Source organism: Pongo pygmaeus, chromosome 7 (assembly GCF_028885625.2).
Source record: "Pongo pygmaeus isolate AG05252 chromosome 7, NHGRI_mPonPyg2-v2.0_pri, whole genome shotgun sequence".
Classification (NCBI taxonomy): Eukaryota; Metazoa; Chordata; class Mammalia; order Primates; family Hominidae; genus Pongo; species Pongo pygmaeus.
The window spans coordinates 26,001,937-26,029,821 of record NC_072380.2 but is presented as its reverse complement, the minus strand read 5'-3'; the positions used below and the strand labels follow the sequence as shown (position 1 = coordinate 26,029,821).

General features: G+C 41.5%; 1 protein-coding gene across 3 annotated transcripts in view; it reads left to right on the top strand.

Annotated features, from left to right (window-relative positions):
• The window catches only part of EBF2 (EBF transcription factor 2), a 214,483-nt gene that overhangs the window by 137,782 nt on the left and 48,816 nt on the right, over positions 1 to 27,885 (top strand). For all 3 annotated transcript variants that reach the window (XM_054498527.2, XM_063668582.1, XM_063668583.1), the window contains 4 exons: positions 5,922 to 6,003; positions 24,440 to 24,557; positions 26,341 to 26,471; positions 27,443 to 27,569. In XM_054498527.2, the coding sequence (XP_054354502.1) occupies positions 5,922 to 6,003; positions 24,440 to 24,557; positions 26,341 to 26,471; positions 27,443 to 27,569 (458 nt within the window). The remainder of the gene's footprint in view (positions 1 to 5,921; positions 6,004 to 24,439; positions 24,558 to 26,340; positions 26,472 to 27,442; positions 27,570 to 27,885) is intronic.

Below are 27,885 nucleotides of genomic sequence, written 5' to 3'. Positions count from 1 at the left end.
TAAAAGCTTCAGGGCCCTTTGTAGCCTGGGCTGACACCTCAACAACCAATAGATGTATCCAGGGCACTTCATCTCCAGGCCAAGGCTGGGTCCCACTGCTAACCTTCACCTTCCCTAGGGCTGCCTGGGTGTAGACTCTGCTGGGGGATCTTGAAGGAGGAAAGAATGTTCTCTGTTGTTGGAAGGGTCAAAGAAGATATTCCAGTTAAGATCTAGATAACAACTGGAACACCATCGTTGAGATTTTCTCTGGTCTCAAGTGGAAAGCAATCACTTGCGAGTTTTCCTACCATACAAAGCTGAGTGAGTTGCTATGAGGGTTGTTCTCAGAGTGAGAAAATGAACTCATGGGTGTGGCCACCCAGTAGGCTTCTCAGTCTGGTGTGAGAACTTGGATTGCCTAATCCCCCAAAGGATGTAAACTTGTGGAGAGGATCTTGGAAGGAGAGAGGCAACTGCCCATTCCTTTCAAATGTGATTCTATGACCCAGCCTATCCCTGTATTGCATAGTTCTCAGAAATGGTATGAGAGTGTTTTAAGGGAAATGGGCTATCTCCTTTTCAGAGGCATGCACAAACAGTGAAACTCAATTGTATTTTAATTTATTGGGCTAAAAACAAGGAGGTTTAACAGCTAATCCAGACAGAAAGTGTCTTCTGCAAAATCAATGAACACACGTGGTTAAGTCCCTAGGTGGTTTGTGAGGCCGTATCAACTGTATGTTTGACTCAGCCTTTAGTGACCTAGCCTGCTTATGTGACCATCATGGCAGAGAAAGAGAACCAGATACAGCATCCCCTCTCTTGGTCTTTGGAGAGTCTGGGGTGTTCTCATCTCTGTGATGTATAAAATGTGGCCATTATCTTAGCAGAAGTTGTTTCCAGGGTAGGCAGAATTAGATTCTTTTTTTTTAAGGGAGTAAGGAACTAGGTTTTCAAAGTGAAAGGCATTTTGCATAGTATTTTGTATACAGCGAGACTCTGTATAATGGTAGCTGTTAACTACTACTAAGTTCACATTCCTTCTATGTGAATTCCCTTTTATTTTTTTTTTCTGACAGGGTCTCGCTTTGTCACCAGGTTGGAGTGCAGTGGCGTGATCTCGGCTCACTGCAACCTCCGCCTCCCAGGTTCAAGCGATTCTCCTGCCTCAGCTTCCTGAGTAGCTGGGACTACAGGTGCATGCCACCAGGCCCAGCTGATTTTTGTGTTTTTAGTAGAGACGGGGCTTCACCACGTTGGTCAGAATGGTCTCAATCTCTTGATCTCGTGATACTCCCACCTCAGCCTCCCAAAGTGCTGGGATTACAGGAGTGAGCCACCACGCCTGGCCTTATGGACTTTTTTTGTATTAAAAATTTTAAGGAGGAACTAGATCTTGCATTCCAATTTGGAGGTAAATTGAATGACCTCTTCCATAAATCCTGGAGAAATATTGTGCTGGGTTTTGTGATAGACCATTGATGAGAATTCCAGAGTCTGGCAAGAATATTAAGTAGTTACCTTTCCTGTGATTTCAAGCCTCCTGTCCCCACCACAGAACCTTAACTCTGCACTGTATTTGTGCATCTAGTTTGAGATGGGTGGGATGGCGGAAAACATGTGGAAGCCACCTACACACTTTTACTGTATTCCTGAATAGTACAGGATATTCCAGTATTTTAGAGATTGGAGAGGAGGGTATTCAGCAATAGACTCAGGGGTCTCCAGACTCATTTCAGAATCTAGAGAAACATATTTGAATAGTTTGGTCGGGGGATCCTTGGGGCCAAGGACTTTGCTTGCCACTGTGCCTGAACTTTCTGGCATACAGAGCACAATATATATTGATCAAATGACTAAATAAATGAATTCAGCAGTTTTCAATATTAAGCATTTAGTTTCATGTTTCCATATGTCTATCTTTGACTACTGATTTCAACTTGGGACAATGCAGTCTCTTCAAGAAGCCAGAATCTTTCATTTTTCTTTTCTCCTGATTTATTCTTCCTGTTATGTGTGTGTGTGTGTGTGTGCCATTTTTAGACCATTTTGAAGTGTTTTTTTTAATAACAGTTGTATTGAGATATAACTTACATATTACAAAGGGCACCCATTCAAAGTGTATAATGTGATGGTTTCTAGTGTATTCACCCAGCTGTGCAGCAATCTTCGCAGTGTCATTGGTGCAGGAAACATGCAATGCCACATGGAGCTTGTTGCCACAAAGATCGAGGCTCCAGTCCTTGTGTTCACCACTTACCAGCTTGTGATCTTTGGCAAGTTTCTTAAATTCTTGAGGCCTTCGTTTTTCCCAGCCGTAGGATGATTCGTCACCCATGGGGTTGTGAGAATGAAATACAGTGTTGTGTATTGGGCAGCGAGTGGCTACTCAGCAAACTGTGTTTCCCTCCACTCTGTGACCCCTGTACCGTTCAGCTGCTGGACCGTGCAGGATGGTTAGAGGTTACGTAGGTGGCTCTGATCTGTGATATTCCTGAAGCACCCTCCCTGCCTCAGAAGCAGAGAGAAAGGGTCCTAAAGGGACAGTGCAACTCACCCAACAATTTGCCCATCAGCCTAAGGGCACCACCCACTCTGGGCACGGCGTCACCCTGGATGTCCTATTTCCCCACTTATTTATTTTTCACAGTTTTATCTCAGTGGGTTTGACCTACCTCTCAGAAACCCTCACTCCCACCTCTGCCACATCCACTCAGATTTCAATAAGTCATGGTCTCTTGTTTTAGTGGTTTCTTTCCCCACTGTAACCCTTTTTGGAAGGAAGGTTCTCAACTGTGTACATTTTTCTTTGCAGTCATAAAATATTAATGTTAGAAAGAATCCTAGAGATCCCATTCAACTCCTTTGTTAAAAGAGAATGAATGTGAGGTAACTTGGTCCTGTGGTCAGTTGGTAGCCACAGGTCAAGGCTAACTCTTGGGGCATTTCCACTGGAACTGTCCAGTAAAGGAATGCTCTGGTACATTCTCCTGCCCCACTGACCTAGGGACCGGATTGCCATCCGAAGTTCTGAGTTGATGTGTTGACTCCTCTTTCCGATCCTCTTCATCCGTAACACGAGGATAAACCTGTGATTGTTAGTGTTCGCTCTTAAAGAATGGGATCAGAAGCTTTGTCGTGTGTAGCATGCTCCGTGGTTATGATATTTACGTGGTCAACATTGTTTGGAGAAAGTGGAAATAGACTTCATCCTGATAATCTGCACATTTGGTCTGAATCTCATAATTTATTTGGGTTTCCCGTTTCTTAGTGGAGAGTGCTGACATTTTCCAGGCAGCTCTGGCTTCAGGAGGGATCTAGACCCAGGGGATTTGGAGAGAATTTGTTCCCTGTAAGTTACCCCGTGGCTAAATGGATGGTATGATTAGTGAAGGTTTTGTATCAAGACCCTGAGCATGGTGGATGGAGAGGGTGGAGGGTGGAGAACCAGAAGACACCAGTTAAAGGAAGAGGAAAAAAAAAAATGGAGATGTCAGTAAGCCCCAGAATTTCTTTTAATTAATTTTTAGATCCATATATTAAAAAACCCAGGCCGTAATTTCTGGTGCAAGCCATTTAGAAGTAGCAATACCTTCTTTTAGAAGATATTACATAATGCAAGAGAACTTTCTGCCTCTTTCTGTCTTCTCTCACTCACCTCCCTCTTCCTCCTCCCACTTAACCTCCCCTTCTCCTTCATGAACCCAATGCTAAGTCCTCAGAGTGCACGGGGCTGTGTAGGTTACAAACTCAGCCCCCTAGACAAGCAAAGATTCAAACTAGGTGTTTTCCATCCAAATCACTGTTAAGGGTCCTAATTTAAAATGAATAAAGCCTTTCAGCAGACTCTATGGTTCCCTAAATCAATTTGATTTTATGTAAACATTTATCTCTTTTGCACTTTTCCACCTACCACACCATTCATATAATAATGCCTTCATGAACATTAATGTTTTCACCAGATACATTTTGGAGCGGGGAGTGGGGGTAGTCTAACACACACAGAACGCATTACAAGGAGCCCAGTTGTGGCAAAACTTTCCAGAAATCAAGGACTAAATGAGAAAAAGCCCTCCATTTGGGTTTAGCAGGGGAAAAATGTAAGTCGTAAATTTTTGCTGGGAGTGATTGAGGGCCAGCGTGGGGTGCAGCGGGGGCTATTGTTCAGAAACACACACGAGTGGGAAAAGGCAATATTTGCGTGCATTGTGAGTGTCCGTGGCTGACTCTGCTACGAGTGTACAAATGGAGGGGATGTTTACCCTTCAAGAAATAAAATGTTTGAATTCTGATCAATCTTTACTCACATAAAAGCAATTCTCCTTTTTAACGCACTCTGATGACCCGGGCAGAGATGCCACTACCGTTCAGAAAGCAGCGGCAGGTTGTGAATTTGAACACTGGTCGGACAGCCATGCACATTTTCTCTGCCTTATTCTTCCGCAGGTCTCTTCCACAAAGACCCCAACACCTCCGGGGCACAGGAAGCAAAGCCCAACTTCCCACCCACCCTATAAAAGACTGAAAGAGAGAAGTGAAAAGCAGATGTTATAAAATCATGAAAAAAAGATTTAGCTTTTGCTTTCAAATTCACACTCAACCTTATTCATGGGAGCATGTGGCCACATATTTCTAGCAGAGTAAAAGAGCCTCAAACACAGAAAATACTCTGAAGAGCCAATTCCCCTTCTCTCCTCCTTTATCATTTACTGTTTATCTCCTCATCAGTTTTTTAAAGTGATAAATATATTTAATTGGAGAGCTATCTAATTCTTTTGTGTGATTGTTAAACAAAAAATAAAAATCAGAACGTCGCAATGAGAACATTTCACCAACCATTGCTTTAGAATAGAATTTTTGGAAGCATTGTTGATTTCTACTTATTTTTGTTTGTAAATCCTGAGGAAAATGTATATCTTTTCCTTTAAAGTTCTAATTCAAGGCATGGATGTGAGAGTTCTGAAGGGACTTTGGGACTGCGGTAAAATTTCGTTGTCATAGTAACAGAAAGGGAAATAGGCCTAGCTCACCTGGGACTTTAACACTGCAAAAGCTGGATTTTTTTTTTTTTTTTTTTTTTTTTTTTTAAGGAAAAGGACTCTGCAAGTGAAATAAATGAAAAACTTACTGTATTTTGAAACAAATTTTCAAACATTAGCTAGGTAAATTGCTGGAAAGGCCACTTCTGCCATTTTTCTTGGTTAACGTAGTCGCCTGATTAAAGATGCCCAATTTTAAAATTGCACAGATAGGACATTTAAGAGAGAATACTGGCTTCAAGAAATATATATGACAAATGCTAACCTCAGACCATGATTCTGTGCTTTCATGTTTCTCTGAATAATCTATACATGATCTGAGAGGACATTCACACTTCTTATTAATCATAAAAACTGTGGCATATACCTGCACGGATGGACTTTGTCTTTGGAGGATAACATACCGTTTTCTGATTTTGTAAACATTGGTTGAATATATCAGGCCACCTTCACGTATGAGCATGAAGGTGTCTGGGGCCAGTGGAGAGCCACACAGACGAGACGCCCTGGGATTCTGGGGCCAGGTCCTGCCATTTTTAACCCTGGAGCAAGACTTTCTGTACAGCAGGGGTCACTGCTACATTTGAAGCCTTTTTAAAAATTTTTTCCAGAACGAGTGCTCTACAAACTCCGGGGGCCAGTGTACAAACCAAAGCCCACCTTGTGAACCACTTAACAATCCCCCACAGTGATGGGGAAGCGGGTGCTGGGGCTTGAGATTGAAAACATCCAAATTTGCAAATTGCAGAGGGTCAGCAGCGTTCCTTCACAGGCAGGGCAGGTTGAAATTCCCCAGATCTGAAATATAATCGCTTTCAAATCAAATCTAATGGAATGCAGCTATATTCTCCCTTAAAAAATGTTTACTGAAAAATGTAACACATCGCTTTCTCTTCACAGATTCTTTTTAAAATTTTTCCTCAAGTGCAATCAGAATTGTTTGAAAACAGCAGGAAACCCAAGGGACATGAGACGGTTTCAGGTAAGGGGCCCTGCAGATCTTTCCTGTTAAATAAGTCATCCTGTTTTCTCTCTCCTTCTCACTCTTTTTATTTTCTTTTTCTTTAAAAATTATTATTCACTACTACTGCTAACAATACAAAAGATAATGGTAAACGATGACCCTCAGCCACTAGCATTGAGAGTTTCTTCATCTTGTAGTGTTTAAGCTTTCTGCCCCCATTGCCAAAGGCCTACAGGGAGAGGCACCAACCGGTGCTGGAGATATGATTTTCAGCCCTCGGGCTGCCCACTGCACACACAGCTGCCCACAGCAGGAACCGTGTTCTTGATATTCAGCCACCTTGGGATTTCTCAGAGCAGCTTCTCTGTATTTTCTGCAAGCAACAGCTCCTGTCTTCCCTTTTCCACCGATTAACTATTCAGTGGTCTCTCTCTGAGCCTTCTGGAAGGCAGCAGCCCAAGCAGCGTGGTCACTTTAAGATCGCAGCGTGACAACAAGACCCACGGGACGGTGACCCAGCTGCCTGGCAGTTAAATCTGCCACCGGTTTCATCACCCTTGCCACTGATGTACTGAGGAGACGAGCTAATAAAAACAGAGCGAGGCAAAGTGTATCAGGCTGGAGACGAAAGCAAGAGCAGCTCCTCTCGGCCCCCTTCCTTGAGCTTTGAAGGACCCATATTTAATTCACCAAATGGTTTTCCTGCCACTCACACCCTGTGCTAGATATGTGGCACCTCCTTTTCCATAGAAAAATTAAAAACATGTTAAACGATAGTATGCAAGCTTGAGACTTCAAAAAGTAAATCCTCGCAGCCATGAGAGAGATGGGGAACCTTAGCCTCATGTTTTGCCTGAGAAAAGTGAGGTTCCGGAAGGTTAAATAACGTGCCCCTAATCACAGTAAGTAGGTGGTAAAGCCTGGAGCCAGGAGCTGGGAGGATTTATTTAATCAAACTCTTTCCAGCACACTGTGGGCATGCGACACGTTGCAGCTGCTAGGTTTATCTTTTGCTGTTGTCTTCTTGAAATTCTGAATAATTTTTTTTTTTTTTTTTTTTTTTTTTTGAGGCAGGGTCTCACTCTGTCACCCAGGCTGGAGAGCAGTGGTGTGATCTTGGCTCACTGCAAACTCCACCTCCTGGGCTCAAGGGATTCTCATGCCTCACCCTCCTGAGTAGCTAGGACTACAGGTGTGCACCATCATGCCCTGCTAATTTTTGTATTTTTTGGTAGAGACGGGGTTTTGCCATGTTGCCCAGGTTGGTCTTGAACTCCGGACCTCAGGTGATCTGCCCGCCTAGGCCTCTCAAAGTGCTGGGGTTACAGGTGTGAGCTACCGCATCCGACCCTGAATAATTTTTGAACAAGGAATGTGACATTCATTTTTTATTGAACCCTACAAATTATGTAGCTGGTCCTGCTGGAGAGCTTCTATGGTTAGGCCACAATCAGACAGATGTTTAGGAGCAGAGCCATTCAAGAGTTAACAGGAAGATGGCCATACACAAGGCTACTGAGAGTTACTTTGAAAAAAAATCTAGTAGTAGTATTTTTTAACCCCGTCATGGCTATCAATCTTGCTGTGACAGGAACATTTTTCGTTACAATACTTCACACTATTACTAGCCTCCCTTTAAAAAGTTGGAGACCTCTTCTCTCTTGGGTAGGCTCTTTCCCTGCCTTTTGTTTGTTTGTTTGTTTGTTCATTTTGAGATAGAGTCTCACTCTGTCACCCAGGCTGGAGTGCAATGGTATGATCTTGGCTCACTGCAACCTCCTCCTTCTGGGTTCAAGCAATTCTCCTGCCTCACCCTCCTGAGTAGCTGGGACTACAGGCACATGCCACCTTGCCCGGCTAATTTTTGTATTTTTAGTAGAGATGAGGTTTTGCCACGTTGGCCAGTCTGGTCTCAAACTCCAGACCTCAAGTGATCCGCCCGCCTCGGCCTTCTAAAGTGCTGGGATTACAGGTGTGAGCCACCGCTCCTGGCCCTACTTTCTTGTATGAAGACAAACAGAAATAAAACCAGCCTTCTTGGGGGATCAAACAGGAACTTCGTGCATGGTGGAAGTTCACTGTGCTCAATATTCCAAATAAAAATGTAAATAATTTCAGTCCAAAGAAGAGTAAAATTCAAAAGAATTCCAAAGTGCCTCCATGACCAAAGCTTAGCTTTATTTCTAGAAGATACAGAGACAGAGAAAAGAGAGTTGGCAGTTTGGATTTTTATTCCATCCTACTTTCTACCAGCACTTTCAAAGAGTTTTAAATTTGAGAATTTGAGGATACTCTTGTAAATGTGAAGAGGCTTCTATGGTAGGAGAATGCCTTGTCATTTTCTTTCTCCCAAAGTTTAGAAATATATTCACAAAGCAAATGCATGTTAATATTTCCTCTACTTCTTTAGTTATTTACTTAAGTGGGGTTTTCATGGTGCCTGAGTTTTTCACTGGCATAGAATAAATATTGTTGATCTCAAAATGATATAGAATTCTCTCTCATCCTATGTGAAAGTATTTGACTTTTGCAAAGACAAGGGCAAAAAGAATTGTTTAGACTTTGTGGATTCTCTGATTGTCTTATTTCAAGGGTAGAGCTAAAGTCAACTGGTAATTTGTTTGCATTTTTTACTGAGATAAAATTCATATACAATTCACCATTTTAACCATTTAAAATTGTAGAGTCCAGTGGTTTTTAGTACATTCACAGTGTTGTACAACCAGCACCACTATCTAATTCCAGAACCTTTCTATCACCCCAAGAAGAAATCTCGTGTCTCCCAGTTCCTGTTTCTCCCTATTCGCTGACAACCACTAATCTACTTTCTGCTCTATGGGTTTGTCTCTTCTGGAAATTTAATATAAATAGAATCATACAATATGTGGCTTTTTGTGTCTGGTTTTTTTCTGTTAGCATAATGTTTTTAAAGTTCATCTATGTGATAGCATGTATCAATACTTCATTCCTTTTTACAGCCGAGTATTCCATTGTATGGATATATCACATTTTTAAATTCGTTAGTCAGTTAGTGGACGTTTGGATTGTCTCTACTTTTTGGCTATTACAAACAATGACACTGTTAATATTTGTGTACAGTTTCACTGTGTGAACATATGTTTTTAATTCTCTTGGGCGTACAACTAAGAACAGAATTTCTGGCATATGGTAATTGTTTCTTTTAAGTTTTTGAGGAACTGCCAAACTGTTTTCCATAGTGGTTGCACCATTTTACATTTCCACTAGTAATGTGTGAAGGTATTAATTCCTCGCCAACACTTGTGATTTTCTGTTTTAAAAAATTCTAGTTATCCTATGGGCGTGAAGAGGTATCTCATTGTGGTTTTGATTTGCATTTCCTTAATGATTCGTGATTTTGAGCATCTTTTCATGTGCTTATTGCTCATTTGTATATCTTCTTTGGGGAAGTGTCTATTTAAATCCTTTGCCCATTTTTTTGGTTGCATTATTTGTCATTTTATTGTTGAGCTGTAAGAGTTCTTTATATATTCAGGATACTGGCTCCTTCTCAAACATGTGATCTGAAAATATTTTCTCCTATACCATGAGTTGCCATTCACTTTCTTGATAGTGTCCTTTGGTGCACAAAAGAATTGGCAATTTTTATACTGTACTTAGATTCTACTAAGAATATAACCTTCAATGAAAGCTCTCTCATAGAGAAGGTTTTTATGAAGACAGGCTTAGCGATATGCTATCATAGTCAAGTAAGAAACTTAGTTCGGGTTCCAAATATGAAACAAAACCAGAGAGAGTGCATACTCATGGTGATGGGACAGTCATCTGAATGGATGGTGAGTTTCAGAAGTTCCTAGAGTATGTATCTCACTCAGAAGGACAAAGATAGTCATTTAAAGACATATACACAATTCCTTCAATTCTCTACTTCTGCGATATGATCAAACATAAATTTAATATGAAGGATTCTTTTGTGAGGATTTGATCGGAATGGAATAGAAATATGAAACATTTCTAACCAAATCCTGAACTCAATAAAACTCTTCCCCCTCCTTCCCTTACCCCCAAACACTGGTGGAACCTGGATTCTTTTTACAAAAATCATCCAATCAGACCAAAATTGTTACATCAAGATTATTTTCAAGCTTGAACCAATCCTCTCTTTAATATCATTAAAGTCCTAAGTATTATAGGACATAAAAAATACTTACTGAAACACAAAGGGTTTTAACCCTTTTAACCCTTTTTAACCTTTTTTTTTTTGGCCCAGACCCCTTTAAGAATCTGGTAAAAGCTATAGTCTGTATGCCATCGAAATACTACATTTAAAATTTTAATTAAAATTTTAGGGGTCTCCAGACCACTTGAAATATCTCAAGCTTCCATGGACCTCTAGTCTAAAGAAATGGAATTCATTTAAAGCCCAATAGGCATCCTTCATGTAAGGTAACCTTTAACAGTGGGGATCTGTCCACTTAGGACTTCTCCTGGTCATCTCTCATCCACTCTCTTGGCTTCAAGTGCTCCCTGTTCCTGGATGATTTCTGTATCCATATTCTCAGACTTCTCTAGAGCTGCAGGCATATAATGCTAGCTTCCTCCTGGGCATCTTCCCTGGATGACTAATGAGCACGTGTTCAAAACAGAACTCAGTGCTTGTTCCCTGATTCATTCCCTCCTCTTTCATTGTCAAAGTGTCACTTCCTCCTCCTAAGTATCTATTAAATTCACCTCTCTCCTGAAAAGCTGCCACAGCCCGTCTTTTTTTTGTTTGTTTGTTTTTGTTTTTGTTTTGAGACGGAGTCTTGCTCTGTTGCCCAGGCTGGAGTTCAGTGGCGCAATCTGGGCTCACTGCAAACTCTGCCTCCCGGGTTCACGCCATTCTCCTGCCTCAGCTTCCTGAGTAGCTGGGATTACAGGCACCTGACACCAAGCCCAGCTATTGTTTTGTATTTTTTAGTAGAGACGGGGTTTCACCGTTTTAGCCAGGATGGTCTCAATCTCCTGACCTTGTGATCCACCCGCCTTAGCCTCCCAAAGTGCTGGGATTACAAGCGTGAGCCACCGTGCCCGGCCGTAGCCCCTGTCTTTATTCCTCCCCTGTCTAGCCCGTCCTCAGCATGAATGCCAGACTTACCTCTTAAAATATGTCACAATGCTAGGCACAGTGGCTCATGCCTGTAATCATAGCTCTTAGGAAGGCAGAGGCAGGAGGATAACTTGAGCCCAGGAGTTTGAGACCTGCTTGGGGAATGTAGTGAGACCTCGTTCTCCACAAAAAGGAAAAAAAAAAAAAAAACAGACAAAATGTCATGAGGATACCCCATTTACCCTGATGTGATTACTATGCATTGTATGCCTGTATCAGAATATCTCATGAACCCCATAAATATATACACCTGCTATGTATCCATAAAAGTTAAATATATACACCTACTAAAATGGATATCAACTGTCCATGGACACAAAGCCTGGATTTAAAAAGGCATGGCTGAGAAGGCCACTCAGCCTCTGCCTACCAGGAAAACCTGCCATGCCTGTCCCAGAAGTTCTCATCTGCCTGCTGCTCACCACACACCCATCTCTGATTTCTATTCCATCTAGGAAGCTTTCCATATGTTCACCCCTCTGCCTGGGAACCCTTCACCCCTCTCCAACTTGTGACTCCTTTTCATGCTTTAAGGCTACAGCTGAATGTCACTGCCTTAGTGATGCATTTTCTGACTCTTCCAAATGGAGCTGTTGGTTCCTGGGTCTGTGCTGACACACCCTTCCCCTGCCAGTTATCACATCATCTTGCAGTTCTTGTTTGTCTCTCCAATAGACTGTGTGCTGCTTGAAGGCAATCGATATGTTTTATTTATTTTTGTATGTATTGCCAATGTCTAGCACAATGGCAGGCATTCTGTAGATTATTAAATAAATAAATTATTAAAATAATTGATTAAAATAAGAGATTATTATTAAATAAATTTTTAAGACAGCAAAAGAAAAAAGGAAAAAGAAAAGAAACTTAATATTTCCAGGGCTTCTCAAGTATCTAAATCCATGGGTCATGCATGCGGAAAATCACTTCTGCCCTCCTTGAAATGGAACAATTAGGTGAAACACCCAGATTAACAGCTCAATGAAGGAAAGGAAAAGAAATGTATGTCTAGTTTAAGCGACAGGCCTGTTAAGACATAATGAATCCCATTCTTTATTTCTTTCTGCTTGTGTGGGTGGAGTGAAGGCAGTTTTAAAATCCAAAAGAAAATCAAGCTAGGAAGAGGAAGTCAGGCACATGGTCATTTCCCACATTCAAATTCTAAAAATCACTAGGAATTGACAATAATTTAGAGCTTATTGTTGCTAATTCACTGTCATAGATAGGATGGCTGGGTCTGTTCCAAGTCATAGTGAAAACATACTCATTCATTTATTCATGCCCCCAGCCAGTGTTACTGATGAAATTCTGTGTGCCAGGCACTGTCCTAGGTGCTGGAGATACAGCAGAGAGCAAATCATAAAATTCCTGCCCTCGAGGGGCTTGCATCCTAGTAGAAGGATATAAAAAATAAATGAGTGGTTTGCATAGCTCAAGTCTGCTCCTCTGTGATGTTCAAGTGACTTTCCTGGAAGCAGTGGGCTTACGTACAGCGCCAGCTGTGTTTGTGGTGCTTGTTGGAACTCAGCGGCTTGGTCAAGTGTAGATGTTTGTGGAGCTAAATGATACTCAACATTATAGTAACAGTAAGTGTGGATGCTCTTCTGAATAGTTTTCTGAGCTTTCCACAGCATCACCTATTATAGGACACAAATGTCAGCAGATCTACTTGAGACTGGGAAGCTTAGAGGCCTGAATGCCAAGTTTTTACCCTCTGCCTCAAATTGACTTCATTTTAAAAAGACATGATCACTGGGGTGTTCTCCATCCTATGGGCAGCACCAGCTTGTATATTAGGTCATTTCGGACGTAGTAGCATTCTGGAATTGAGATCCTTGACACAATCCAACCTCAAAAATCATTAACTTTTTTTTTTTTTTTTTTTTTTTTTGAGACAAGTTGTCACTCTTTTGCTCAAGCTGGAGTGCAGTGGTGCAATCTTGGCTCACTGCAGCCTCTGCCTCTCCAGCTCAAGCCATCTCCCTACCTCAGCCCCTTAAGTAGCTAGGACTACAGGTGTGTGCCGTCAGGCCTGGCTAATTTTTGTATTTTTTATCGAGACGGGGTTTTGCCACATTGCCCAGGCTGGTCTTGAACTCCTGAGATCAAGTGATTCACCCACCCGTCTCGACCTCTCAAAATGCTGAGATTGCAGATGTGAGCCACCACACCCAGCCTAATTTTTTTATTGATACATAATGCTTGCAATCTTTATGGGGTACATGTGATATTTTGTTACATGCATTGAATGTGTAATAATCAAGTCAGGGTAGTTAGGGTATCCATAGTCATCCATCATCACGAGAATTGATCATTTCTCTATGTTGGGAATATTGCAAGTTCTCTCTTTTAGCTAGTTTGAAATGTACAATACATTGTTGTTAACTGTAGTCAACCCACTCTATCAAATACTAGAACTTACACCTTCTAACTGTATGTTTGTACCCATCAACCAACCTCTCTTCATCCTGCCAAATCATTTTTAAGGAACTTCACTCTAATTGAGAGCTTACTTGTAATTAAGATAAAGATGCTTACCTCAATTTGCTGACCCTTGGGTGTCTCAAATTTACCCCTAAATTACTCCCTTTTTAGATTAGTTCCACCAGAATAATCATTTTTAATTTACAGAGTCATGCTAGGGAGAGGACTGAGATATATGTGCAGATCGTGTCATCCTTGGCCTCGAGATATGTCAGTAGATATGGAAAGACAGACATATTTCTTTTTCTTTCTTTTTTTACAGACAAGGTCTCACTCTGTCACTGAGGCTGGAGTGCAGTGGTGTAATATCGGTTCACTACAGCCTTGGTCTTTTGGGCGTAAATGATCCTCCTGCTTCAGTCTCCCAAGTAGCTGGGACTACAGGTGCATGCAACTATACCTGGCTAACTTTTGTGTTTTTTGTAGAGACAGGGTTTTGCTATGTTGTCCAGGCTGGTCTCAAACCCCTGGGCTCAAGTGATTCATCTGCCTTGGCTTCCCAAATTGTTGGGATTACAGGTGTGAGTTACCACACCTGGCCAGACAGACACATTTCTAATGAAAGAAAAATCATTCCAGGAGTCAGGCTGGGGAAGGCTTTGGTGCTGAGTTGGTTCCAGATTGCATGCAAGCCCAGGATGGGCCTGCTGGAAGGGCATCTTGATGGGGATTTGAAGGGTTTGAGGGAAGGGGCTGGAGCTTTTTGAAAACACACCTGGCACATCTGCCGGGCCTGTGAGAAAGCAAGAAGAAGCGCACGGTGGGGGAGAAAAGGGAACCAAGGGCAGAAAGATCTGTAGGATGGGAATGGAGAAAGGAAGTGAGGCCCCGTTGGGATTGACTGGAGTCCACAGGATGGTTGGATCATGTGAGAGGCCTCGTGCCTGTTGCTGCAACATGCTGGATGCGACAACTGCAGAAGAACGATGGGGCAAATGAATGGCTCTGATAAAGACACCTCGTACACACAGCTGGGCATGAGCCATTAGTCGGGTTTACTAAACGATGTGAGAGCAAAGGGCACAGCTACTCATGTCTTGGAAAAGAGCCAAGCTCCATCCAGCAACCCCTTATGATTTTTAAACCCCCAGCTCTTATATAAAACTTTTTAATGGCACCACCATCTATTTTCCTTAAATAAAAAATGTTGAATGTTTCTCTCACACCCGTTGGAGAGGGAAACGAGAGTTTAAATTAACTCCAAATGGTAAAAATTTAATACAGCTCCAGCTGCCTGCAGGTTTCTTCAGTTCACATCTTTCAGTGTGAGAGCTGCTCCAGCTGCTCTGTGATCTCATCTACCATTTGAAATCCGCAGTGCTACTGAGCAGCAGTTTTAAAGCACATAATGGAAATCACTTGACTTACGGCCTCTCTGATCAGCAGGTGAGTCCATTATCTGATGATAAAACAAACCAGATAGTCCGAGTGAAGAAATCATAATTATCTGTTTGGAGTCAGAAAAAAAACAAAAACCTTGGAGGGTCGGAGGATCTTTCTCTTAGTCCAGTGATGTAAGCTTGGGGAAGGCTCTCTGGAGTGACTTCAAGCTTTTCTCTGCTGTTAGAACCTTCTGCTGCCTCCACCCCTAAATTTTGGTGTCTTGAATGGGGACAAGAATCAGGGTGACAGAAATCTTGACTGACTCACCCAGGAAATGAGTTTTGAGTTCTTTGTAAAAGAACAAGGTGAAAATGAAAACCAGTAGTTGCCTGGGAAACTTTTGGGAGAGGATATGTCAGACTGCAGTTAGCTGGAAACACAGTCTAAATGCTCAAATATTTTAAGGGACTCTAATTTGGACACAAACCTGCCACTGAACCCATTCCAGGACTATCGAATGCAGAACTTCCTGGAAAGCAAAGTGTTCTTAGTCCTGCAATAAGAGTGCATAGTTCCTCAGTTGCTTCCAGGGCCTGTGTGCTCCTGATTTTTGATAGGCCACAGGTGATTCAGGTTGTCCCTGGGGCTAGAGCTTCGTAGACAAGAATGCCCAAGCCAAACAAAGAACTGCATCAAATATGTTATGGCTCCCCTGTGGCTCTCAAAACTTTTGCTAGTAAAATATTGCCCTTGACCATAACCATCCCACTTGGCACAAATTTTAGATGGGAAAAGTAATGGGTTCAATGGAATAAAATCAGGTAGGGTGGGAGTAGCAAGTATCTGTGGCCTTTAAGATGAAGAGACATTCCGTATTGCAAAGCAGATGAACAATCTTCACACTCCTCAATGACATGAAAAGCTGGTTTTTTGTTTTGTTTTTTTAAATTGCCACTGGATTTCTCAACTGGGTTTTTAAAAGTAAGCTCTAAAAGGTGTTTACTCTAAAGCCAAATTGGCCAAAATACACCAGCGGAGAGCTCTTGGGCATACTACTTCCTTTATGCCAATTAGAATTCTTTTTAGGTGCCAGGATGATCATTTCAATAACCTCAAGTTGTGTAACTCCCCCCAATTCTTCAAGGCCTGTTCTTAAATCTCACTTTCTTGATGAAAATGGCTGTGATAGCCTTCAATTCACACTGATTCTTCCCACCGTTGGGCCCCTAGAGTACACAGTGGCCACACAGTTTAATTCTCAATGACAGATTACCGTGCAATAATATTTTCTGATTATGTCTAGTGTTTGCTATGCTTTGTCCGCTGCAGGGTGAGCTCCTTGAGGCTGCGACGATGTTTTCTATAAGCTTCCATTACATGTAGCAGAGCGTCTAGGGGTCTCAATAAATACCCAGTGACTGATGGAAACACAGTGCTGTCTGGTTCCTTAAGAAAGTATCTTCTCTAGTTAAAATGAAAAAAATAAAATCAAACTATCCTTCGACCCAGCAATCCCATTGCTGGGTATATACTCGAAGGAAAGGAAATTGTTCTACCCAAAAGACACGCACATTTGTATGTTCATTGCTGCATTATTCACAATAACAAAGACATGGATTCAACCTAGATGCTCATAAATGGTGGATCAGATAAAATGTGGTACATAGACACCATGGAATACTTCACAACCACAAAAAAGAATGAAATCATGTCCTTTGCAGCAACATGGACACAGTTGGAGGCCATGATCCTAAACAAATTAATGTAGGAACAGAAAACCAAATACTGCATGTTCTCACTTGTAAGTGGATGCTAAGCATTGGGTACCAATCGACATAAAGATGGGGGTAATAGACACTAGGAATTACTAGCAGGGAGAGAAAAGGAAGGAGGAGAGGGCTGAAAAACTACCTATTAGGGATTATGCTCACTACCTGGATGACAGGATCATTCGTATCTCAAACCGCAGTGTCACATAACATACTCATGTAATAAACCTGCACGTGTACTCCCTGAATCTAAAATAAAAGTTGAAATTACACAAGAAAAAAAAAAGTAAAATAGTTAAAAGAAATTATTTTTAAAACTGAGTAAATTGGCCAGTGTTTGTTTAGTTTATATTCTTGTCATCAAGCGTATCAGTTTAAACTTGACAGAATTAAAAATATGTATTTTTTTTTTTAAAAAAAAGAAAAGAACACATCTTCTCAGGAGTAATGCCATTGATGCCCAGTCCCCTCTCTGCCGGAGCAACCCAGAACCTCCCACATCTGTCTCTATGGCAGTCAACTCTGTGTTCTCCTGTCTGGGACTTGATCCTTCACTGAACAGAAAATTTAGCCTTCGGGAATATGAAACAGCCATTGCTGAGAATTCTGGGAATTCATTTTAAAGAAAATGACAAAATCCATGCTTGTGGGGTAGGTGTTTAAAGGTAATTTTGGAGACTCTGGAGTCCCGTAACAAAGAAGAATCTGGGCCTTAAATCTGGCTTGAAAATATGTGTGCCAAGAATAAAGTGGTGGGGTGGAACAAACTGCAGTAGCCTATTTGTTAGTTGTTAGCCTGGATTGAATTAATGGAGGCTTAGACAAAACTGTGTCATTAGATTCACCTTGTCCATGATGAGAATTCAGGATTGTATAAAAACCTGACATGTATTTCTCTTTGCAATATGGACTGGCAGCTTGGTTGCCCACCATAGCCAGAAGTCTGTCTTGATTTTCTCTGTCCCTTTAATGGTTTCTGTGTCCCTTTCCTCCTTCCACAGGTGGAAAATAAAATCCCACATAACAGTTATGCTTTGGGAAAGCTGAAATAACATATATGGCAACCGAACAGTTATAAGGGAAAAGCACATCATGAATTTAATTCCATTTCCAGATGTAAAATGTCATAAAGAATTTTTTTTTCCATTCTTGGCAAAATAACAGCAATTTTCGAGACCATTTTATTTAGCTGAGTGTATGCACATTCATAAGTAGGGTATCAGAGTCTTCAACGTGGAGTGTGCTATAAATGCGATGTGTTATAGCTTTACTGAGATTAAACTACCAAAGGCCCCACATTCAGCTAGGAGGTGCATGACCCTCATTGAAAGGGTGGGGAACTGTGTCTGACTAATGGTAGAACTTGGTGTGTTTTCAAAGCAAGGACTCTGGCCCATATGGGGAGGTTTCTGACCAGTGTAATTATTCTCTAGTGACTGCAGACATTGGAATTGTCGTCTGTTTCAAAGAGCAGATCATTTGGTCATTCGACACATTTTTCATTTTGACTTCTCTTTTTCTTTTAGCCTCTTTGTATGAGACTTAGGGTCTTTGTAGAAACACCTGGGTAGGAGCTGAAAAAGCCTAGCTGGGAGTAGGGCCCAAATGGCCATTCCTCTGACTTATGTAATTCAACTAAATCATACAGTTAGAGCTTTGAGAAGCATAAGTACTTAAAACACATACACACACACACACACGCACACACACACACGGTGTTCCAAAAAGCCAAGGACATTTTAGAGAAGGGCTATAAAAATAACCAAAGGGTAGGAATAAGTCAGTTTGGTGAAAGTCTCCGTGGCACATGCTATCATTCTGATAACTAAAGAAATAACTCCTCTATTGGAAAATTAGCTGTTCAGGCAGATTAACAGATGTGTCCACCTGAAGGGTGACTCCCACTGTGGCCTTTTACGAGCAGGAAAGGGCTCCTTTACAAGTCAGCTCCTGCTTTGTATAAATTATTGGAGTGAGGGACATGGGAGAACTTTTGGGTAATGAAAAGAAAAATAGAATTTGAGAAAGCCGATCAGTTTTCTTGAGAACTGGTAGAAAACTGCTAACGTACTTGTAGATTCCGTTCTTAAAACTTTCTTGTATCTTTCAAGGGAAGATACAGACTTTTTATTCATGTTTCTGTTTCTGTGTAACCAACTAACACTGCCATATAATTAAATGATTTAAAACGGAACCTACCACCGTCACTCTCCAATTGGTCTGTTTATTGAGTTGGTATTACTAAAAATGAGAGATCACATCAAAGCAAAATAGGGAATGGCAGAAGGCGAAAACCACTTTTATTTAGAAAAAAATGCAAGCAGTTTCAATTGATACTGATTTCTCTGTCTTGGAAACTTGGGTTAAAGGTACTTTGTCCTAAATAAATTGGTTGTTGCTTTTGTGTTGAAATGTATCAGTTGAGGAGAGCTGTCATTTACCATGACTTAGTTTTCAGATCTGCAGGCTTTGAGCTGTAATACAGATATATCAACTCTAAGAAATAAATGAAAACTGTCACCAGTGTCAGCAGCAAAAACTGGGGGTCCATCCCACACAAATTATGGACATCTGTATTCCTAATTGGCATTCTTTAGGGCCATGCCAGCAGAATGGCAGTGCCAATAGAGTCTGACAGCCTTAGAAAAGATGCGTTATCAGGTCTAGGTGACAGGAGACGATGAGGCATAGAAGTTCCTTTGTATGGAATACTATTCGTATGTTTGCTAATATAATGCTGGCGATTTTCAGTTTCCGGCACCTCCGAATGGCACCTTTTAGCCATACTACATTTGCTTCTTTTAAAGCAGATCAGTTGATCTTAGGTGAATAAGTGGTATTGATGGTTATATGATCAGAAGACCCTTGGCAGAGATGCATACAAATAGTTAACAAGGTAATGGTAAGAAATGTTGACCTTGATTTGTTTAGCTAAGATGTAAAGATTTTTGAAGGTCAAAGGTGTCCTTGTCTAGTGTTTTGGAGTCTAACTGTGCCTGACCCTCTAACATTAAGCTGCTGTGGCCTGCAGTTTTGAAGAGTGAAGCAAACCAGGGGGAAAACGAGAAGGCGGAGAGAACAGGAAATGGAGTGAGGTGTTTCAGGAAGTTGTCAGGGGTTGACTGATTGATTCCAGATGGGAAGGGTCAGCCTTCGTGACCCAGGAAATACTCACTAGGGGAAAGAAGTTGGCTTGTGGAAGGGGAAGGCCTGGGAGTAAGATGATGTTGGAATGCGCATTCCACTTCCTTTGGTCCTAAAACATTCAGAAATCTTAACTTCTCCAAATAGACGAATATCAGCGTTGTCACTGTTCATCAGTAAACACTGAAGGAACTTAAATTTGAAGTTTTGACTGTACCAAATATATCTTCACCTGTATAATGTAGTTCATTCTTCCAGAAGTAAAGCAAATGTATGTAAAAGTCAGTATTTAAGTGTGTGTCTCTATGTATAGAAACAACCACCAAACAGGTCTGGTTTCCTGTTGTGGAATTTATGAATTAAATCCATCACATTTTGAAAATTCAGTTGAATTGGCAGGCTCTTCCCGCTACCTCACCATCTAAGATATCTGGAATATTAAAACCTGGAACTTGCCTCATATCTATACGTACACATGCGCACGCACATACATTTGGACGTAATTTAAAATCTTGTAATAAATTTTACAGACACTGACATAATTCAGGTTAATTCCCTAGCTGTCATGAGAGGCCAGCGTGAGCCAGCAAGAGATTAAAATTTATTTCTATTGTTAATAGAAAATAATGAAGTGCATCTGAACCATCAGGGTATGTCATTCGGGAAATGTTCACTTTGGAACTAAGTCTCACTCCACCCAAATGGACAATGATGAAATCAGCTGGCTCGTGAAAGCCCCATATTTTGTGGCAGGAATGCGTGGGGAGTATTAATGGACGGTATGACAAGGAGCTTGTGGAGTGAATTAAAGCTGCCTCAGAGAGAAGGCTCTTTACCTCCACGTAATCCTCAGACAGGGCCCAGGTTCCCCTTAGTGTGCCTAGGACAGCTCATTAAGAATTAATGCCCATGGCTGGGTGCAGTGGCTCATGCCTGTAATCCCAGCACTTTGGGAGGCTGAGGCGGGAGGATCACTTGAGGTAAGGAGCTCTAAACCAGCCTGGCCAACATGGTAAAACCCAAAAAATACAAAAATTAGCTGGGTGTGGTGGCGGATGCCTGTAATCTCAGCCACTCAGGAGGCTGAGGCAGGAGAATTGCTTGAACCTGGGAGGCAGAGGTTGTGGTGAGCTGAGATCAGGCCACTGCACTGCACTTCAGCCTGGGTGATAGAGCAAGACTCTGTCTCAAAAAAAAAAAAAAGAAAAAAAAAAGAAGAATTAAAGCCCAAAGCACCCTCTCCTTATTTTCTGTTTCGTTTTTTCCAGAGATGACAGTTATGTCTTTGAAAATGCATTCACACACACAATTTATAAGAATGGTTTGATTCTTTCTTCTTTCTCTTCTCCTATTATTTTCGGGGGGTAGGCAATACAATCTTCATGTTCATCTTAACCTTGCAACCATGAGGCTCTGCCTCTCCCTTCAACTGCGACATGACCTTGTATTTTGCTGAGATCACTTTGATAAGAACATGAGCACTTACAGCAAGTGATAGATGCCGCCATCTTAATGTTTGCCACTGTGATAGGAACTTTCTGGAAGGAATTTCCCCAGATTCTAACATGTTAACATGGACACAATTGAAAACAGACACAGCGCTAGACAGGCTGTACCCCTGAATTGTGAGCAATTATATTGATAATTTTCTGAATGACAACTGAGGTTCCTTTAAGTTTATTCTTTGAATCTCTGGGCCCTATCACATATTAGAAGCACAGTGAATTATCTGTTGGGTTGGATGACTGACACTTATTCATGTAAAATTTTGCGTATGTTACCACCATGTTCAAGATGTGAGACTATATGAGATGATTTGTGGACTCATGGGTTTTAGGGATTTTCCCAAACCTATTATGCTAAAAACATAACTTAAAAAGATGTCATCAAAAAACTCTTTAGGGCAAAGAAAAAAATCAGAAGATTTTTTGCTTTGCTGGTGGTGGGGGTAGGATGGACTGGGAAGGAACACGAGATAACTTTTTGGGAAGATGGAAATAGTCTACTTCTTGATCACAGTGTAAATTGGACAGCTAAGATTTGTGCATTTCAATGTATGTAAATTTTACCTACAAAAAAACCCAAACCTGTGATTATTATCATTGTTGAGTAGGGGGTTGGGAGAGGGTGGTGGTAAACAGTAGTTCCCCCGCCCACTTTGGAGGCTTCACTTTCTGTGGTTTCAGTTACCCAAGGTACAGTACAATAAGACATTTTGAGAGAAAAAGAAGCCACATTTACATACTTTTATTTCAATATCTTTTTATAATTGTTCTATTTAAAATATTATTGTCATTAATGTCTTACTATGCCTAATTTATAAATTACACTTTATCATAGGTATGTATAGGAAAAAGCATAATATAGGGTTTGATATTCTCTGAGGTTTCAAACATCCACTGGGGTCTTAGAGCATAGACCTCTTGGATGAGGGGTCTACTGTGGCTGAGATGAGAATGGTGATATTTTGACAATTCTCGAAGCTGAATGGTAAGTACTGGGGATTCATTATGCTATCCTGTTTCTTTTGTTTGCTTGAAATTATTCATAATAAAAGGTTTTTAAAATGCTGCCTCATTCCTTCATATTCAGAGGTAAGGTAGGGCTGGGCACTGTGGCTCACTTCTGTAATCCCAGCACTTTGGGCGGGCGAGGCAGGTGGATCACTTGAGGTCAGGAGTTCAAGACCAGCCTGGCCAACATGGTGAAAACCTGTCTCTACTAAAAATACAAAAATTAGCTGGGCATGGTGGCAGGCACCTGTAATCCCAGCTACTTGGGAAGCTGAGGCAGTAGAATTGCTTGAACCGTGGAGGTGGAGGTTGCAGTAAGCTAAGATGGTGCCACTGCACTCTAGCCTGTGCAACGAAGTGAGACTCTATCTCAAAAAAAAAAAAAAAAATACGGCAGGATCAAGCTCCCTGCCCTCCATTTAATAAGTAAAGAAGGACAATTACGAGTAGAATATCAACTGTTTTAATTTGGGAGTAGACAGGAAGAGTCATTTTTAAACACGACTCTTCATTTTGTACCTATTTAGTGCCCTTCCTCAAAAGGTCTACACGTGTTTGTGAGTACATATATAATAAGTTCTTTTTTTTTTCTCAATAATAATGGTCATGGATAACTGATGTGAACTGAGAAGTAGACCCATGTCTAGGGTGGTTCGTCTTCCGGGTCAAGTGATTCGGTAGGAGCTCCACCCAGGTCCACTCCCTTCTGCTATGCTTGGCCAGCCTTTGCTGATATCCACCTCTTTGAGCTTCTTCCCCACCCCTGATCTGCAGTACATATGCTGGAACTTGATTCGATACCAGTCTTTGTGCTACTTGTTTCCTGTGTTAACTATGATTCTTCAGCCAGAAAATAAACTCTTTTAGGTTAGGGACCATGCCTTGTAACTGTTGGTACCTATTTCTTATCTGCCTCTTCCTAGGACCTCCCCCAGAGCTTAGACCATGGGAGAACCTCTGTGTGTGAGTAATGTCATCTGCCTTATGGTCTGGTCAAGCCCAGCATGGGCAAGGCAGTTAGGACGTGAACTCATCCCAGTTTGGCACACACCAAGCACTGTGCTGAATCCCTTATATGTGTTGCAGGTTGAGTATTCCTTATCCAAAATGCTTGCATCTAGAAGTGCTTCTGATTTCAGGTTTTGGAATATTTGCATTCTGTACTTACTGATTGAGCATCCCTAATCTGAAAAATCCAAAATCCAAAATGATCTGATGAACATTTCCTTTGAGCATCATGTCAGTGCTCAAAAAGGTTTAGATTTTGGAGAATTTTGGATTTCAGATTCTTGGACTAGGGATGTGTGCCTGTATCTCATTATACCTCATTTCAGCACTGTGAGATACACATTGTTATTTATATCTTACAGATAAGAAAAACTGAGATTAGAAAAGGTTAAGTAATTTGATCATGGTTGCAAGTTAGGGGACAGAAGCTTGGGATTTGAATTCAGCTCTCCCTGACTCCAAACCCATGTTCTGCCACTGTTCCACACCACCTCTCCCCTTGCCCTCATTAGATGCTACACATCCTGTATTTTCAACACTGAATTATGGCAACCTTATCTTCTCAGCAAAAGTCGAGGCATCGCTGCCACCACTCTCTACTGGGCAGCAGCAACACAGACAATTCACCAGCCAGCATCCCAATGCTGGGCATGATGTCAGGACCCGTCTGAAGTGCAAGAACCCATTCCCGAGCTTGGAGAAGTGACTTTCCAGCTGGCGTGTAGATCTCAGCTTCCACATGGCACACCAGCTTTCTGTGGTGGAGGTTCCACTGCTGGTGGTGGTCCAGGTCTTTTGATAGAGAACCAGGTTTCTGGAACCAGCAGGCAGATGGTCTTTTTCTCCACTTCATTACATGGGTGTGCTTTGAGCAAAGGTTCTTGACAACACATGGATGAAGGGCAGCCACTTTTACTGTAAAGTTTTGACATAATTACAGAAGGAGAAAACTCTGTTGAGTCCCAAGTTCTGTCCCATCTCCCCTTTGCCAAATGGAAGTGTGGCAAAACAGAATTTTGGTGCATTTGCTACTTCATGTGAAACTAATTCCACGCACCCCCTTTCTCCTTTTTACTTTAAATATGCAGGTTGTGTTGTCAACAACGGTGAACGTGGATGGACACGTCCTGGCTGTTTCTGACAACATGTTTGTTCATAACAACTCCAAGCATGGACGGAGAGCAAGAAGACTCGACCCATCGGAAGGTAGGGCTGCCTGTGCTCAGCATAGTAGACACATGAAATTCTCCACGAATTTCCTTGTTCGAACTTCAAATTTATGTCTTGGAGTCAGAGCACAGAAAGTACACAGAACCATGTGGGTTTTCTTTTTTTAACGAAGTTGTAAACACGGACTCCAGCCTGCTCCACTGTAAGGCCCACACGTCTACCAGCCCGTGCCAAGTCCTCATGCCTCCCACTCTCTTCCATTCTGTTCTGTGTTTTCCTTTTTGTGAGACGGGCATTTCAGGCAAACAGAGGCCTGTGACATCTTAGTTAAACAGGAACATTGCTGTGCCAGACGTGTATGAATAAGTGTCAGATGTGCCCTTAAACACATTGTAGGCAAAACAAAACAATGTTCGGAATGAAACTGACACTAATTGATTTTTGTTTGCTTGGACAAGAAGAAATCATGGTCTGTTCTGGGTAGTTTTCCAAGTGCATTAAAGTAATTAGAAATACCGGTAACTGTTAAACTTCAAGTTGTCCAAAAAATTAAAGTATATCGATGAAGATAACTGACAAATCTAAGTAAATTCCATTTTAGTTATTCCCCTTTCTTCTGCACTCCCTAACTTACTGGTATAGAAAGACCTTATAATACAGAATGTTGGTCAAACTAGGCTACTATTCTAGTGTGATGTTTTGTTATATACTACCACCAAACCCCCACCTCCCACCCTAACTCAGCCCTGAAAATGTATCTTGTATCATTGTAAACAGGAATTAATGAACTGAAAGAAAATGATTGAATCAGTAAAGAATTTGGAGTGGTGTTAATTCTCCCACAGTGGGCACTGAAAGGGGAGAAGAAAATCCCAGAGTTCAGGACTAGGAACCCATCCAGTTTCTTTTGACTGATTGGATGTGATTGACTGGCTGTTCAAAGGGGGCTCATGTTTTTGGAGTCCTGCCAAAGTTCTCCTCTACCTTTGACCCTGTCAACTTTGGAAATGGAGTGATGGATTGACTTTAGTTATGGCCTGAAAACCATATTGGGTTCCTGTTGGGATATAAAGTCCAGAGGCCTGGAGCATATGGAAGAAGTGGGGAAAATCCTTCCTACAAAGTCAGTAGAGTGATTAGAAATTGTCTCTTGATAGAGCTGAAAAAAGCCTTCAACTGTGATAGATTTTGCTTTCTCCCCCTCTCTCTCTTTCTGGCCCATTAACAGGCCTTGTAAATCTTAACATCTTAGGGCAGAGGAGGTGGGGAGAGAAAGGGAATTTACACATTTCCAGTGTGATCAACTTATAAAAATATGGGCAAAAACAACAGAGTTTTTCAAACATCCTTTGCACAATGACCTAAGTGTTTTACTCTTTCATACATAATGGTCAACTCATTAGGCTTTAATGTCTCGGTGAAAACCAACAGCCAATTAGGGAATGATGGCAAGTCAACAAATCTCAGCTTGAACTTCTTGGAATGACCAGCAGCTTTCAAAAGCAGCCCATCCCCAAAATTCTAAGCTTCAACCAAATACAGGTGTCCAGCCCTTTGAATGCAAGGACTTTTTTATTTGTGGTGTGTCCAATCCTTTGAAGGCAAGGATTCTTTTTCTTATCTGTGGTGGGGGATATCACAAAAATTATACACGGACCTTTTTTGTTTGTTTGTTTGTTAGCTCATCAGTTATCATTCGCATTAGTATATTTTATATGTGGCCCAAGACAATTCTTCTTCTTCCAATGTGGGCTGGGAAGCCAAAAAGTTGGACACCCATGAAAGAACAAACCTGACTTTTTCTTTCCTGTCTTCTTAGCTACCCCCTGCATCAAAGCCATTAGCCCGAGTGAAGGCTGGACCACAGGAGGAGCCATGGTCATCATCATCGGGGACAACTTCTTTGATGGTCTCCAAGTGGTGTTTGGGACCATGCTTGTATGGAGCGAGGTAGGCAGAGGCATCAGGTTTACTCTGATTTCCTTTCACCCAAAGATTGTTTTGATCTGGGAAACTAGTCATTCCTAGAGCATCAGCAGCACAAACACCAAGGGTAAAAAAGCATAGAAGTCATAATAAATCAGGCATGGGTTTCTTAAGAAGATAACTATCCACTGCAGTATTATTTAAAATGGTGAAGACTTAGAAATCTAGAATTGTAAAGTGATGGAATGTCACTCCACCGTTAAAAACTGTTTTGAAAAAATTTGAATGATACAGGAAAAAGGATATGCTCACACTGTAATACTAAGCAGAAAAAAAATAAGGACAACAGTGCCTATGGATGTAAAATCTAGTTATATAACACACATTCATAGAAAGGTACTGGAAACATACCAGATGTTAATATTGATTGTCTTTATGATGTTAATTTTTAAAAAATATTTTTCTGTAATTTCAAAATGTTCTAAATTGGATGTGTTTGACTTTCATCATCATATAAAACATGACAAAAAGATAAGTGACAGTGCTAAGTTGGGGTTGGAACTTGCCAGATCAATATTTGAAATCACAAGCAGGATAGGAGTTCAGCAGAGGAAAGGATTCCAGGGATGAGGGTGGGGTTGGCAGCAGGAGGTGGGAGGGACTTGGGCTGGGCTTGTAGGAAATAAAGGATCTACATTGGTTAAGTTGAGAGGAAATTCCAAGGTGGGGGTCAGAGAGAGAGAGAGAGAGACAGAGACACACACACACACAGAGAGGGACAGACAGACAGAGACAGACACACACACACACACAGAGACAGACAGAGACAGGACAGGGATGTTCAGAGTGCATTTGGAGCTAGGAGTACTCCAGTTAGAGTAGAGCAAAGAGAAAGAAGCCCCTGGGGAGCAACAGTGGGAGATGCTGTACACCTTATGTCCTTGGCGATGGCTTGTCTGATGGGTATTTTATTTCCCCGCCTGTTCATTCCTCAGCTAATAACCCCTCATGCCATCAGAGTACAGACTCCTCCCCGGCACATCCCAGGCGTGGTAGAGGTGACATTATCTTATAAATCTAAACAGTTCTGCAAAGGAGCCCCAGGAAGATTCATTTACACAGGTAGGTGAGAAAATGATTCCAAGAGAGGCTGGTTTCTGGTTTGCCTTTGTGCTAGTTCCCAGTATCTGTACTTTGTAATTGTCCTGATTTTTCTAGGTCTTTTTACTAGTGTGGAAAGAGTGAGCTGAGTGATAGATGTTGAATGGTGATGTGAAGGTTCCCTTCTCAATTAGTGTTTTACCTAAGCAACTTCTGCATGATCTGGGAGACCACAGCAGCTCATTTCAGGAACACACCTCTGCAAATTTAACTCTGTTGGAACCATGCTGGAACCATCTTTTATCCACATGGTCAGATTAAAAAATAGACAGTTATT